We start from the raw sequence: 16,469 nt of genomic DNA, 5'->3' as shown, positions 1-16,469 counted from the left end.
TCTTTCAGAGGTATTTAGTACGGCCAAGGCTACACAGCTACCACCACACCGACTTGGGGACTGTGCAATCGACATGCTTCCCAAGAGCAAAGTTTTACCCACTTTCTAGAATCAAAAATCAAGCAATGCAGGAAAATATTACAGAAGCCCTTAATTCCATTTTTATCTGTCCTTCTACATCTCTAGCCACTGAAGGATTCTTCTTCGTTGAAAAGAAAGATGGAAGATTGAGACCCTGCATAGATTATAGAGGACTGAACAGTGTTACCATTAAATTTCATTAACCACTTCTGCTAGTACCTTCTGCATTAGAACAGCTATGGGAAGCCACTATTTATACTATTATACACAGGGGTCACTATGAATATTAAGTTATGCCATATGGGCTCACCAACTCACCTGCTGTTTTTCAATCATTTATCAACGAGATCTTCAAGGACATCATCAACTAGTTTGTGATCGCCTATATTGATGACATTCTCATATATTCCAAACAGTCAAAACATATCAACCATGTTAGAACAGTACTTTCTAGATTGTTGGAGAATCAGCTGTACATAAAGACAGAGAAATGTGAGTTCCATGTTCGTCAAACCTCATTTCTAGGTTACCACATAAGTCATAACGGAGTCAAGATGGATGAATTAAAGGTCCAAGCGGTAACCGAATGGCCTCAACCCTCCACAGTCAAGGAATTACAGAGATTCTTGGGCTTTGTTAACTTCTATCTGTGCTTCATCCGTAACTATAGCACCTGGGTAAACCTGCCAAATTAAAGTGGACGGAGGAAGCCAACCAAGCTTTTATCACTCTAAAGCAGAAGTTCACTACAGCCACCTTTCTGAAACACCCTGAGTCTGATTTACCGTTTGTAGTAGAAATGTATGCTTCTCACTGCAGAATAGGAGCAGTCTTCTTACAAAGATCTGGCCAATCAGGCAATGTGCGTACACCCATGTGCGTTCTTTTCAAGGAAGCTAACTGCTGCAGAACAAAATGAACTTTTATCCATGAAGGCAGCCATCAAAGAATGGTGACACTGGATAGAGGGGACAGTCCATCCCTTCCAAGTCATCACAGATCACAAGAACCTGGAGTATTTTAAGAGTACTAAATGCCTGAACCCATGCCAAGCCCGCTGGTCCTAATTCTTCATTTAATTCCAGTTCACTGTAACCTATAGACCCAGCAGTAAAAATAGTGAGGCCGATGCCCTCTCCAGGCGTTATTACCATCACACCGACCATCTCAACCCAGAACCCATTCCAACCACTACCCATCACACAATGCCCTTGGTCTCGTCAGTCCATAGACTTTGTTACCGATCTGCCTCCCTCCAATGACTTCATCATTGATCGGTTTTCCAAATCATGTTGCCTTATACCATTTAAAGGACTTCCTACAGCCATGAAAACCATTCAGGCTTTATTCTACAATGTCTTCAGAGTACATTGCTCATCGTCAGTCATCAAGGTACACAATTAACCTCCCAAGTTTGGAGAGCCTTCTGTAAACAACTGGATATCAACGTTAATCCTACATCAGGATACCATCCCCAGTCCAGGGGCCAAGTGGAACGTCTGAATAAAAAAATCGGCAGATATTTAAGAACTTATTGCAGTCAAGAGCAACACCAATGGTCACAATTTCTACCCTGGGCGGAATATTGCCAGAACTCTCTTATGCACACTTCCACAGGCTTCACCACCTTGCAATGTGTCCTGGGGTTCCAACCTCCTCTGTTCCTGTGGTCTGGTGAATCCTCTTCTGTTTCAGTTGTGGATGACTGGATTCGATGTAGTGAGAGGTTGTGGGACAGTGCACACGTCCATCTCCAGTGGGCCATAAGAACACAGGAGTTCCAGACAACATCTCCCACATCCTTCCTACCAACCAGTGCAACGGGTCTGGCTCTTGATAAAAGACATCAAGTTAAGACTACCCAGCAGGAAGCTCAGTCCAAGATATGTTGGCCCTTTTAAGATTCTTGAACAAATAAATGAGGTCACTTACAAGTTAGAGCTTCCTGCTAACTACCGTATCTCTCCGTGTTTCATGTCTCCCCTGTCAAACCGGTCCACCTGGATGCTGACCCCGGCCATGAGGCTCAAGAACCACCACCACCTTTGGATATTGATGGGGCTCCCGCTTATCAGGTGAATGAGTTGCTGGACTCAAGGCGAAGAGGGGGTCAGCTCCAATATCTGGTGGACTGGGAGGGCTATGAACCTGAGGAGAGATCATGGGTAGCCAACCGGGGCATTCTGGACTCATCTCTCATCAAGGAGTTCCACAGAGCCTGACCCGATCAGCCAGCTCCACGACCACGAGGATGACCATGTAGAGCTCCAGGAGAGGGGGTTCCGTAATGCCTAAGCAGCAGAGGGAGCCCTCGCCTGAGTAAAAGCTGTGCTCAATCCCTCTGCTTCCTCTACACTCATTTCCTGTTTGTGGGCTTTATAACCAAAGGCCCTCCACGAACTCATTGCGAAGTATTGCCAGTTTACCTGCCTTACCAAGCGTTCTCTCTGTTTCTACTGCCTGCTGTTCCTGAGTATGATTTTGCCTGTTTTCTCTGATTCTTGGATTTACCCTTCTGCTTTGTTTTCCTGATTGGACTGATATATTGGTTTTGTCCTTTTGCCTGCCTTCTCGTACCTGTTTGCTACCTATCCTTTAATAAATGATCGTACATGGATTCAAACTCAGCCTCCGCGTCCACATTGCATCATGCCATGCTGCACTTTTGGTTGCAATATAGTTTTTCTCTGCTCTCTACTTCAACAAGTAGTCTCTTTGCATCACATTTTTGTTAACCTGGCACACTTCACACTTGATATGCAACACAAATAGTTGCAATCAGCCTGAACTGTTTAAATTACCTTAATAAAAGTGTTTCTAACACATTTTGGACTTGGGTATTCCAGAATCTGCAGAATGACAGAGTTTTTTTCTTCTTACCCATAGGAATAATAACATGTATTCTACTTTTTCATTACCTAAATGTAAAAGTTTCTTATTAATAAATAGTATTAAAATGCTGTTTAAAATTATGAATCTAGCTTACATCAGAAAGAATCTTGAAACCATTATAACATTATAGCATATTTTACATTTAGAATCTTTTATCTCTGCAGTGTGATTTCTCTTTTTCTCTCTGTCTGTCTCTTCCCTTGGGTTTCAGTATCACGCCAGCATTAATTAAAAGTCTCTCCAAACTGGGCTATTTATATCACTCCTTCGTCAAAACAACCTAATGCACCCCACAAAAGAAGCTTTTTGGAGGGGGACATCCTTCAATTTTTGATCAGAGTAAAGCTTAATAAATCATTGACAGGATAGAGTCAGGATAGAAAAGCATATGCATTTTACTAGCTTGTTTGTCTCCTCTTTACTGGTTCAATGCACTTTCTATGTACTTAGCCCTCAGTCTTGCTCTCAGAGGAAGCGAGATCTAGGAAATCTATATTCATCCCAGCTTGGACGTTGTTTTTTTTAAAGCATCATGTTGTATGTCTCAGCATAGCACTGACTGCACTGCCATAGCAAATCATCGGTTTATAGCAGCCCTGACTAAACAGTGCCTCTAACTCGCACACATACAGTACGAACACACGCAGATGTCCTTTTCAAAACATTCCCTGTTGCTATGATACCAAGGAGACGGTATTAGCATTGGATATTAATTGGATTTCATAGTTCAGATGTGACTTTCCAATAAAGAGTTAGAGGAGGACATCAGGCAGAGTGTGTGTATGTGTGTGTTCACGTGTGTAAACTGATGCAGTAGCATATTTTGCAGAAAATGCAATGCAGCAGTTTTATTGCTTACAGGTCTCTGAGAACATCTTTCATAATTATAGTAAGTGCACACACACACACACACACACACACACACACACACACACACACACACACACACACACACACACACACTCTGTTAGATTTAGTGAGTGCAGTTTTCCTGAACGGTATCCTATAAATGAAGCGCCGTTCAGCACCTGGCCTCAGGGATCCAAATAATTGTAACACTGTGTCACATAAATTATTTTCCCCCACTTCATTTCCTTTCTGGCTGACTGGGTTTGGTCTTGACAGTGTGTGCTGGTGAGCCAGAGCAACTGGAGCAAATAAAACCTTTCTCTCTCTTCCTCTGCCTTCTCCATATTTTTTCCTGCACACCTCTCCATCTATTCTTTCTTAGCCACCGCGCTCCATTTGTTTGAAATGTTCACTTCGTCTCTCTCATCTGGCAGACAAGATGGAAGAGGATGCTGGGAATGAATTGCATTGATGTAAATAAGAAAAAAGAGGGATTAAGAAAGAAAATAGTAAAGGTAGAGGCTCACTTTGTTCTTGTCTGGCTGGTGAGGTGTGGTTGAGTCGGTCTAATGAATCCACGCTGCCCTCTTTCAGCACATAATCGAAACTCAAGATGAACATCATGACAACACCCTCTTCGTTCTTCACCGGAATGATGTGTGTCGCACACAGAAAGTCTGATCCTGTGGACAAAAGCAATTTATTCATTATTTTTTGGTTTAGATAGCAAAACAAATCCAACCGTTGATCTCTGATTCATTAGGATTCTTCTTGTTAATTAGCATAATTAGCATAAGCATACTGATAAATACTGATAAGAGCAGGTTACATTTGCTATTTTACTACACAAACAAACATGCAGTTTAGATTTTGACGCTCATTCAGTTTGACAGGTTCAGGATTCATTTCTGACAGGCAAAGATGAGGGTCGCCATGGTAACTATAGGGCAAGACGACCCTTGAGAAAAAGCACAATAGAGCCATGATTCTAATTTGTCTTTACATTTTATAGAAACCTGTGGATTTGAGTTGATTATTATTGGGGCACAATGCTAATTAACCATTGGCCTCCATGTCTAAAGACACAATTATCCTCACTGTCATAACTATAATCTTTACAAATTTTTCAGAGCATTCATATAAGCAACTGACTTACAGCAATGTGTCATTGGCACTGGAGTTACCAAACAAAATTACAAACACTGTCACTGCTTAATACAGACAGTTGCTAACACTTTCCTTGTATTTTCCTTTTCTTTTCTTTTTTTTTTAACAAACACATCCTGTGTTCTAAAGGAACTAGATTATTTATAGATTTCTAAAATATGACATTAAAATAACTTCCAAGGGGGCCACAGAATGACATGATTTTTTTTTTCAGTCAGTATATTATTATTAATATAATTTAATGATAATATTAATATATTAAACCAGTTTAACTCGAAATGCTAGAAATTTTAAAATCACAAAAACATCCAATCCAATCGGAGTTATATAAATATTTGTCTTGGCACTTCTAAGCTCTATTATTGCAGTGGCCAGTGGTTTCCCTTTAACAGTCCAAAACTTGTTAAATAAAACATGCATAAATGTAAAGAAACATCTCTTACATGTCTCTGGGGAGTGAATAAAGGCCTCTTTGTAGCGTATTCATGCATTTTTGAAGAACAAATATTTCAAATGTAATATTTCTCACTTCTGCTGACTGTGGAAAGCTGACGATGTTCAGCTGGATGTCGTAAGCCATATGCACTGTACGTGTGCTTCTGGGAAATGTACAAGCAAAGGAAACAACTTTTTCTTACTTTAGCAAATGAAAACCAGTCTCCTCTTGGCTTATATCAAAATCCTCTGTCATTTTTCTTTACAAGTGACCAGCTTTTTGTTTTGTTGTCTCTCTGCACTAATCATGTAGCAGACTGCATCTGCATACTACAGTCAGCAGAAGTAAGAAAATGTGTTTATTTTGTTTGAAATATGTATATTTATTTTACAAAAATGCATGGATTAGCTACAGGAGGTCTTTATTCAACCCCTGGAGCTGTGTGAGGGATGTTTTATTACAGATTTGTGTCTTCCGAAGTGTATACAGCAAACACTCATTTAGACCAATGGAAAGGCATGGAGGGGCCTGAACAGTTTTTAATATAAGTCTGATTGGATTAGTCTGAATGAAGAAAGTCACATACACCTGGGATGCTTTCAAAGTAAAACACTGCCTGATTTTTTTTTTCGGTGAACTAACCCTTTTAACTCTTCGTTAAATAATGAATTAACATTCCAATATTTGCAAAAAAAAAGGTTTTAGGTTTGCATATGCCTTGTAAAAAATTGAAAAAGACTGGTAAGTAATATTTTATATCCTATACATTAGGGATGGGAAGGGAAGATTTACTGATTTATTCTGTGCATCTGCATAAAAGTTAATGGTATATTTCTCAGTGCGTAACTGACATGTCACAGGTATTTTTTTCATCAGTAAACAGACAAAGTGCAATAAAATGGTAGCAATAAATGTGCCTTTGTACAATTTTATAATATATATATATATATATATATATATATATATATATATATATATATATATATATATATGTGTGTGTGTTAAAAAAAGGCTGTTTACAACTGCAGTAACTGTTAAAGAACTGTTGTAATTAAATTAAAAGCTAATATATTTCTAATTACTAATCTCAAATGAATTAATGTTTGTTTCTTATAGCAGTTTATTCCCAATTTAGTGATTTTAATGCTTTAAATTGTAATTTTAGAATGTACTGTTCTAGTGTCCTGCTGTCTGTTCCGTTAACTAAAAAAGGTAAAATGTACAGCTGTCATAAAAACAAAGAGAAAAGCTGCATGGCTATGAGAGTACAGTGTGTGAGAGAGTCAGCAATAATATCATTCCATCCCTTTTGGTCAGTGTTAGAGCTCAGCTTAGCCTGACAGTTAGACCGCTCCGGACAAGGTTAGTTTCCCATGTTGCCACAGTGACTGAAGTTGTGTTAAATTTATTAAACCAAAGCATTTCACAGTGAGTCGGATTAACTGAAGTAAGCCTGGCTTTTTTGGTAAACTTGTTTTAAGAAACAGGCCTTGAGGTGTTGTAAGTCAGAAGACAGTTGAGTTAATTTAAGATTTCTGAAGTAAAGAAATAAAAGCAATATTTACTTGCATCACATAGCATTAAATTACAATGTGTTTAATCACACTGTATTTTAACAGGGGTGAATCTTATTTTATAGCATCAGAAGCTGCTTCATATAAATCTTTAATGTACTGTATAGTTAGCTATGCATCAGCCTCAGTTATGAGATGCACGTCCCTACTAAACTCTATACGTGAAATCTCTGTTTAACTGTGTCACATCATCAGTGCTCACTGTCACTCATGTAGATGGAAACTGCAACTTCAGGTCTCTGCAAACTGCTGTCAGTGTGATTGCCCTTTCAGGACGATGAGTTCATCTGCTTTGATGGTTACTCTTGTCAGTTTATTGAGAATTATCTCAACAACAATCAGAGAGCAGTACAGAGTTTACCGTGACAAGAACTCCCTGTTCGATTATTCCAGCCTGCAGGAGCAGCCATTGCGTGTGAGCCTGTAGAATCAGCTCAATTTAGAATGAACTTGTTTGAACGATCACATATCAATTAAAAAGACACAGAAGAAAGAAGTAGCATTTGTTTGTCTGCTTTATTTGGCCATGTGATCTATAAATAAATCGTAGCTTTCGTCTTGTGTGCCCAGTGTATCTCTGTCAATCTGTGATATTATTAGCAGCTGTGCACACGCACCACAGAGCTTCTGCAATGACCACCTGCAGATCATCTATAATGCACAAACACTCACACACACGTGGAACTAACAACAATAAGGACTTAAAGAGCTCAAAAAAAATCATTATGGCAGCTACAATGACAATTCAAAGAACATCAGTTTCAAGATTTTATATCATGGTTTATATAATCATGGTTTTATAATCAGGGTTTTTTGAATTTCTGTTCAAAGGCAAATCACAGTAAATACTGTACACATTTGCGCCAAAATGAATGATGATTAACATCAAATCAGTCTGTAATGTCAACAGTGACACAATGTTTTTCAAATTTCAAGTTCCTGGAGGGTCTGCAAAATTTTAAGTACAAAAAATTAAAACTGTACTGTATTGCTCGCCTTTGAGAAAGTTTAAGTTTCCCTTTAGGTTGGTTTAAAACAGTATACTTTAATGATGATTTATAGGCTAATTTTGTCATTTTGTTTGGAACAGTGTTTATACATGAAAATATTGCTGTCTTTATATTTTAACCGGTGATTTGATTAACTACGCTGAGAACAGTGTATGATAACTGATCAATGATGTGATAACTAAAATCAACAGAAACTCCAAATCTACTAGTTTTAGAGTTGGAATAAAATGTGTTTAGCCTCTGTCAGACTGCAAAGTTTTGAAAAAACAAACAGACAAAACCCTCAAAGCTGTTCTGATGAAATAAAATTTTTTGCTCTATTAATCATTGTAGACATCCTGTTTCATTAAACTGGAATAAAATGGGGCTGTGAAGGATAGACACATTTAGATTTAGTGAGTTGTGGGAACTGTTGTTTGCATTGGTGCCAACTGTTCACCCTTGTCAACTAATAAACAAAAAAAAAATCTATCCCAAATCAAACTCTAATCTACAAATTCATGAATTTCTGTTAGATAAAGTCTACGACAGAGTGTGTTCTGTATGAGTTTTGTGCAGTAATGCAGCATTTAGGTGAACAGGTATTTCCTATCACAATATTCTGTGTATTTCCACACAGCTGGAACACTACACAGACTAATTGGTATCCAGGACTGCAACGTTTTAAAATGAATGATACCGATAAAGTGTACTAACGAATTTAATGTAATCTATTCCTCTCTTTCTGCAGTTGACGAATGGAAAACGAGAGGCGGGTATACCCAGAGTAAGCAGGTTATGCCCCTCCACTACATCACTGTCAGTATTACCACATAATGCAATACATCCTGAGACAGGGAGAGAGATGCTGCACGATCACTCTAGGCCATGAGGAGAAACCTGCAAGAAAAGCATTTTAAGCTCCAGTAGTTTGTTTTTAGATTATACCAAGCCAGAAACTTGGTGACGGACAGATGTTTCACGCTCTATACAAGACTTTCTACCTCCACACCTTGAATCCATTTCCTCTTCAAAAAATTTTCACAAATTTTATATAATAAAATCTAAGAGTGACAGAAAAAAGTACTATAAAATTATAAAGACTAAAATAAAAATTCTACGAATTTTATGCTACATTATCATAAAAGGTATATAATGTTTGGCGTCTAAAATTTTTTTTACAAAAATAAACTATAATGAACATTTTAATAGTAAATAGTAAACATTTAAATAAACTGGCCTATAGTGGTATCTTCCAAAGCTTATGATGCCATTTGGATTCTTTGAATATTGGCTTAGCTCTGTGTGGAATGGAATTTATTGCATGACTGAGCATAAATATCCGTATTACAGCAGAAAATGTTTGCAGAGTTTTAATCTCAAACAGTCCTGGTTGGTTATGTTCGGCATTAACCTAGGTGAGAGGCAAATTGAGGAAACCAATGGGGGAAATTCTTGTTTGCGTGTGTGTATGTGTGTGTGTGTGTGTAGAGTGAAAGGACAAGAGAAGCTTAAGAGATTAGCCCTATGGAACTGAATAAGTGCTTTAAACGCTTGAATTTCATGCTGCTATGGTGCCGCTTTAAATGAATTAAGTAGTCTAGTGGGGCAGATGAAAAACCTCCAGCAAATTTGTATATTTATTTATATATATATATTAGAAAAATATGTTTACATTTTTAATACTACATTATAAAGTTATATATAAATCGAGTTTCTACTTTCTAAGTGTCTAAAAAGGGATCGCTTTAATGTTCTACATAATGCAAAGAGATTTTTATTGACTCAATATATTTATTGATCCATAGGACACGCAGGACAATTTTTCCTAGTTCTCAGTTTGGGAAAGAGTTTGAAGTGAACGGTACTGTATATGTTTTGTATATATGGTTGTGAATATACACACACCCATAACAAACATACGCATGTTTCAGGCAATGTTGACTTTAAAATCAACCCATTACCACGGCCTACATAAATAAAGAATGAATCTGATGACCCAATGACGTCTTAAAGGAAATGCGATCTGATGCTTGTATTGAGTGTGTAAAGCAGGAGAAACCACAGTCAAACTAGCAAGATGCACTGAGAGAGGTTAACAGGGCACACTGAGCTTTCAGCATTAATGAATTTAAACTATTAAAGAGTTAAGCCATATTAAGCCTGCCATTGCCAACTGGTACAAAAATAACAGACCTGAATTTATCTGGATACTGGATTTATTTATGATCAATTATTTTTTGCTTCACCAGTATCTCCACTTTAAACACATTTGTTTTCGGGTAGCCTAAAAATGTGCTTTTATTTTTTAATAATTCACCTGACAAACTAGGTTATATCAACAAAAGTCATTTTGTGGGTAAATCAAGCAAGCAGCAATGCCTGCATTGTTTCTTTGTTATCACGATACTGTGAGCTATTTCTATCTGATCTGACCTTGTCTTGTAACAGCAGTCAGATTTGTTGCTGATTGTCACGCAATATTACCAGATAGATTCAGCCATGTTAGATAAGAAATTTGACTTGAATAATACCAGTTTATTTGTTACCACATAAACGTATACGTTTTATCATGCCACACGGAAACGTGCATGCAAATGTGTGTGTGATATCTGCATACAAAGATTTTCATGAACAAATCATGGTTCAAAAATCCATTTTAGAATGATTTAAAAAACATAATGAATAATTGAAACAGTACATGGCCTTCTTAATGAGTTGCTGAGTTATGAAAGGTTGTGGGGAAACCCCTTTTATTTTGGGTGTGTTTAATGTAAATTATGGTAGCTATTTCAGAATACTCCAAATTCATTAGCATTAAAGTGAGGTTAAGAACAAATGTGTGTGTGTGTGTGTGTGTGTGTGTATGCATGTATTATGAAATAGGCAGAATGTTTTAGTGAGAAAGTTTTTCTTCTGTGAATAAATATGAATAATCTGCAGTTATTAGTAAATGAGACCAACTAACTCACTGGGGCATCTTTTTTGCTTGAATGTTCATATGTGTGTACAGCTGCCAATATGTTGGTATGACTTCATATACCTGCAAGCTGTTTTTTAAGAAAGTTGGACATTTTTACTTTCCAAGCTGAACAATCATAGTGATCAGAGCCACACTGTTGTGTAGCCAGAGAATACATTATTCTCAAAGGATTTTTTTTTGTCTTTGATGAAATAGTACTGCCATGTGGAACCAGCACTCTTATTGTAGTACAATTTTAGCAGCATTTTTATGGGTTTGATCACGCTGTTTTCTTTCAAACTCTGACAAGTTTCCTGAGCAGCAGCTGCATCGATCAGGCAACCATCACACCATGAGAGAAAAAGAAATTCAGCTAAAGTACTGCTCAAGTTGTAATTTTCATTTCCCACATATAAACTGTGCAAATGTCCTGAGCTGGACTATGTAATGTGTAGGGGAAGAGCTGTTAAAAAAATTAGCAACTCTGCCACATTGGTTGTCCGCTTCGCGTACATGAGACACAATCCTCAGTTTCACAGTCCATGAGTTAATTTCCACTGTTATTTGAGATGTGTGCACCCCTTTAAGGTTGAGCTTTCCTAAGAGAGAACTTTGACCAAAATAATGCATTTACAGTTACACTAAAAACATTGGGTGAAAAAGCATCTCTAAGCAGAAACTAATAAATATTGGCTGACAAATCACATGATTTACATTTATTCCCAAAACAATATTCCCATGTCTTATTTAAGGTCGCATGCTTTTTAATTTAGAAGGGGATGATATTTCTGCTTTCTATAGAAAGCAGTATATACTTTCTTCTGTATATAAACATACAGAATGCATTAAGCTCAAGTTCTTGTTTCAAGACGATGGAAATTTCATTAGATTCTATTTCCACTATCAATAATTAAACCTACAAAGCCTGTGGAGACTTCTTTAAACAGAGTAATCCATACGCACCTACAGTCCAGAACACACACACACACACACACGCACATGCACACATTCACATTTATCCATCATGCCTTTTCAAAACAATACAGAAAAGAGCATACATACAGTTCATCCTGTGTCTTTCCTCTTTTTTATGGAACCATTTTTCCTGAAAGATGGTTTCTTGAGCAATCCATTCAGCGGTGTTCAACATTACCATGCGTGTACGTGCCGATGTGCTCGTTTGAGTTTATGTGAAAAGGTATACATTACATTTATGAGTATAACCTGAATGTATAAGGTGAGGAAACTGTCTGGCTGAATTATTCATTGTCTGCAATCTCAATTTCCCAGAGCAGCCATACAAAGCAACCCCCCACCACACCCCACCCAACTCCACACACACACTCACTGTGACTGATTGGTCTTTAAGATGTGTGTGAACGGTTGGTTATTATTGGACTACAGGAGAGACAGAAAACACTGTTAACGCACTCACACAACTGATGGTCAACATGTCAGCCAGCCCATTATAAGTGGCTTTTGCCTACTTTTTCCAAAAAAGATCAGGCTTCAAATCTTGTGACCTCACTGTGAGTAAGAGTGAATGTCCAGAACTAACCAACTATTCACAACCCCAAGAAAGTTATGTCATTAACTAAAGTAAAGACCAATTTACATTTACTCATTGTGCGTCTTGTATGTCTAGTGTAAATTCTTTTGAGGCTGAGTTTTGGAATGTGTCTCAAAAGCATTTACACTTCATATACTTATAATTGGGCAGAAGCATTAAGTGAACTTGTGTAACTAAATGCAGATTAAATGAGCTGAGAATCACCAACATACGTCTCCAGAGAGAAGTCTTGAAGTTATAAGACATTTCAATTAAATATTTATTGCAGCAATCTGTCAATTTGTAACCAGGAATTTTTGAGACAACATTTTTTTTAAACCTAAAAATGTTCTTCATGTGGTCACATCTAATTACTGTATATTTTATTTAGTGATTTATTTCAATGAAGACTGTGTGGTTATGTTCTATTTGTAATTGCACTTTTGCTTGTGATTTAAGATATTCTTTTACTACTGTTATTTTAACTTTTTTTATATTTTACATTAGTTAGGCTAGCATTTATTGCTGAAGTATTGAAACCGAAATCTAGAATTGTGAAATTTTAGTCCTGTTCCAGTAAAATTATTATTTTCCATCTCTAAAAGCATTACATATAACAACAAAACAGAATTTAAGGGTTAGATCAGCTATAGAAACAGCTCCTTAAGGTAATAAGTAACGTCTTTATATGACGTAACAACCAATATGCACCCAGATTCACAATCCATCATGCCTGCTCTATGATGGTCAGCATGCAAGTTGTTGGAGGCTGAAACTAGAATGAATGTGGCCTGTTGTCTTGTAGAACTAAAGATGAGGCCAGTCGTGTTAACACAATCCCCATCTGACTGTTGAGCTCATGGGTTCAGAGTGACTATCTGTATCTCTTTACAGAGCTCTAACACTCATCTGCTCAGTGCTTCACTAATTCTACTCATAGTGATGAAACAAGGTTTGTAGTCTGTCAGGACGTGTATATGTGTTTATGATCTGGTAGGAATAAAACACGGCAGTTTTTCCACAAACAAACCTGTGATATTGTTCCTTTTGAGTGATAATAGGATTCACAATCAAACAAAGCATTTTACATTCCTGGTAAAAAAAATAACAACAACCAGTTCTGATAGGGTTAGTTTCTGCTATATTGCTGTGGGTTAACAGTACAGCAGTGCAGTCTGTGTCTCTGTTCCCCTGAGCAGAGACTCCAAACATCATACCTACCAAATGCACAAGAGCTATAAATACCTCTTTCTGTGTGTGTGTGTCCTCCTCTCTCTTCTGTCTCTGCCAAAGTGAAACTGTAACATTTAATCTGCTCATAATAGAAAGAGGATCTGTATCGACAGATTTCATTTTCACAGAATTAAGATACAAGATACAGAGGCACAAGTGTGAATAATTCCAGTTTCATTAAAGAGTAAGTCCAGATGATTATGCATGCTAGACGAACGGAGTTTGAAAAGAAGGGAATAAGTGAGCCAGATGTAAAAGCAAGTACATTTTGAATGTATGAACAACAGGCTGTCATTATTTGCCGTTCATCGCCTGGTTTCTGTACTAACAGCATTTATACAGCCTTTGACATGCTTGTGTTCAGTCTTTAAAATGACTGGTACACGGAGCTAGGTGCTGATTGGTGGAGCCGTGTGTTAATAAACACAGCTCATTAATCATACAGAGGCCTGCAGGGCAACATGACAGCATATGTTCATTAGAGAAGCAAAGCGCAAAGAATGAAAGACATAGAGAGTCATGGGTCACTCTTTTCCAAACATTTCCTTAAAAAACAAAAAACGTCATCTAAAAAAAAACATAACTTAAATAGAACAGTAATAAAAAAATATAATGCTTTGCAGATCGATGGCTCATGTACTATATGTGACAATACGTTCATTAAAACTACAGTAAGTGTTCATTATCTAAGGATCTCTACTATATTTGTTATTGGTATTTTTACGGATACATTATCAATATGACATACCCAAGAACAACTTGGGATGAAACCACAATTCACAATTTTTTTCAAATATAACAAAGAAGGCACTCAAAAGTGATAAGGATTGTGGGCAATGCACTGGCGCAAAAAATGGCTTTAACTGAAATGTATTATTTACTTCATTTCTATTGAATGAATGAAATCCTTTGCAGCAGGGAATGTGCCAAGCCAGCAGTGTAGGATAACAGTGTCCTCTCAGACAGGAAGTCTCAGAAGAATTATGCAGGGCTATCACATTCTACTGCAATATAAATGCTAAATAAGGCATGACCCATACTCATGAGGACCTAGCTTTGTATGGCACAATTCAGTGTGTGTGTGTGTGTGTGTGTGTGTGTGACTAATGTAACTGAATAAGCTCTAATGTGACCACACACTTCAGTAGTTCTTAGAAGCAAACCTCTTCAGCAAAGAACCCTCTTCTATTTACACACTTCGTATTGTATGGGCCCTTGATTTGGCTATATGTTTTTATACACCGACTGCGTTCAGTTTAAAAGTGAATAACTTTGAATGTTAAACGTAATCCAATTTATAAAAAGACACATTTATGGTTTGGTTTTGATGGAGCAATTGAGCCTTGTCTATGGGTCTATGGAGTTCAATAATACGTTACAGATTAAAAACTAAATAGAAAAGAAAATGTTTAGTTTAAAAATGTTCTACAATTACATAAAGACACAGAGCACTTTTGTTCTAGTTTTATTTTCTATTTTTGCTATTTTTATACACGGAGAAAAAAACAGAAGCTTTCTAAAAAGGCTGCACGCACCTGCTCATCGTTCACAGTTTAATGCATTCACAGTAGATGCCACTAAAATCACTATAAAGAGCAGGTCCAGAATGTGTTGTGCTACGGCTCAGTGAGAGGAGAGCAGCCTCATTTACACCTCAGAGAGAGAGAGAGAGAACTGAATTTATATGTGGTCTCTGGGGTGGAAACCAACGACATGTCCATTAGATCATGTTCATATGATGTCTAAGAGACATACAGAACGGAGTCAACATATGTCATCTGACAATAAAGTAGGATCTAGAAACAGCTCAAAGTTCCCCTTGGGAGCTAACTACGAAGAGAAGAGAGGGGGTTTAATGAAGAAGGGATGTCAGATAAATTGTGGCTGCTCTTTAAACTCAGAGCAGCATGACTGAAAGAATTATATGAATGTTCACTCCAGGTAGGAACTCTATTTCAAAGGCTCTTAAACAGCTGCTGAATTTTTAAAGGGCATGAATGATCTGTGAAGACTCTAATGCATTATATCCTTTGGGATAATGCACAATTATGAGTTTACACCTTCAATTAAGAGGAAATGTAATAGTTGTGGTTATGGCTTCTGTGCTGAAGAAACATATGTACATATGATAAGGTGAATACATGAAGCGTCTTTGCATGTACTGTGAAACATAAGGGCAGAATATTGATATTGTTGAATCAGGACAGGGCCCTGGTTTGTGCTGCTGTAAAAAGTCATGCTATGTATTAATACATTAATTCATTTAAAACCTTTTCACTCATATAACCCCCTGGAACTAGGCAAATATGTGTGTCCCTTATAGTTATTTGTATTTTCTTTCAAAGCACATGCTCCTGAAAACAAAAAACCTTTTTTTAACTGGCTGCCATCACAATTTAAAAATTATATAGCAAAACAGTAGCAATTTGTATATTATTTCGCAATTAAAATTGGGTCTCACTGATTTGCCATTTGCTTGTATATTAAACGGGTTAGTTCACCCAAATAAGAAAATTCTGCCATTTCTTTAAGAAAAAGTATTTGTTAAAGCAATAAAATCCATGAACCAAGCCAATCAGCTATGAGTGAATCACATTACAGACAGTACTTAAGAAAAAGAATTACAATGCCAGGAAGCACTGAACTGAATTACTGAACTTAATTATAAATATAAAAGCTGTTTATTATATCTATTGAAAAAATATATATTACATTTAATGAAAAACATTACAATATA

At 37.0% G+C, this 16,469-nt stretch overlaps 1 protein-coding gene across 5 annotated transcripts in view; it reads right to left on the bottom strand.

Annotated features, from left to right (window-relative positions):
- kcnh7 (potassium channel, voltage gated eag related subfamily H, member 7) overlaps positions 1 to 16,469 on the bottom strand; it is a 47,016-nt gene that overhangs the window by 26,211 nt on the left and 4,336 nt on the right. For all 5 annotated transcript variants that reach the window (XM_043241910.1, XM_043241913.1, XM_043241912.1 and 2 more), the window contains exon 3: positions 4,350 to 4,505. In XM_043241910.1, the coding sequence (XP_043097845.1) occupies positions 4,350 to 4,505 (156 nt within the window). The remainder of the gene's footprint in view (positions 1 to 4,349; positions 4,506 to 16,469) is intronic.

This window comes from Puntigrus tetrazona, chromosome 6 (assembly GCF_018831695.1).
Source record: "Puntigrus tetrazona isolate hp1 chromosome 6, ASM1883169v1, whole genome shotgun sequence".
NCBI classification, from domain to species: Eukaryota; Metazoa; Chordata; class Actinopteri; order Cypriniformes; family Cyprinidae; genus Puntigrus; species Puntigrus tetrazona.
The sequence above is the reverse complement of the archived record's forward strand: the minus strand, read 5'-3'. Positions and strand labels throughout refer to the sequence as shown.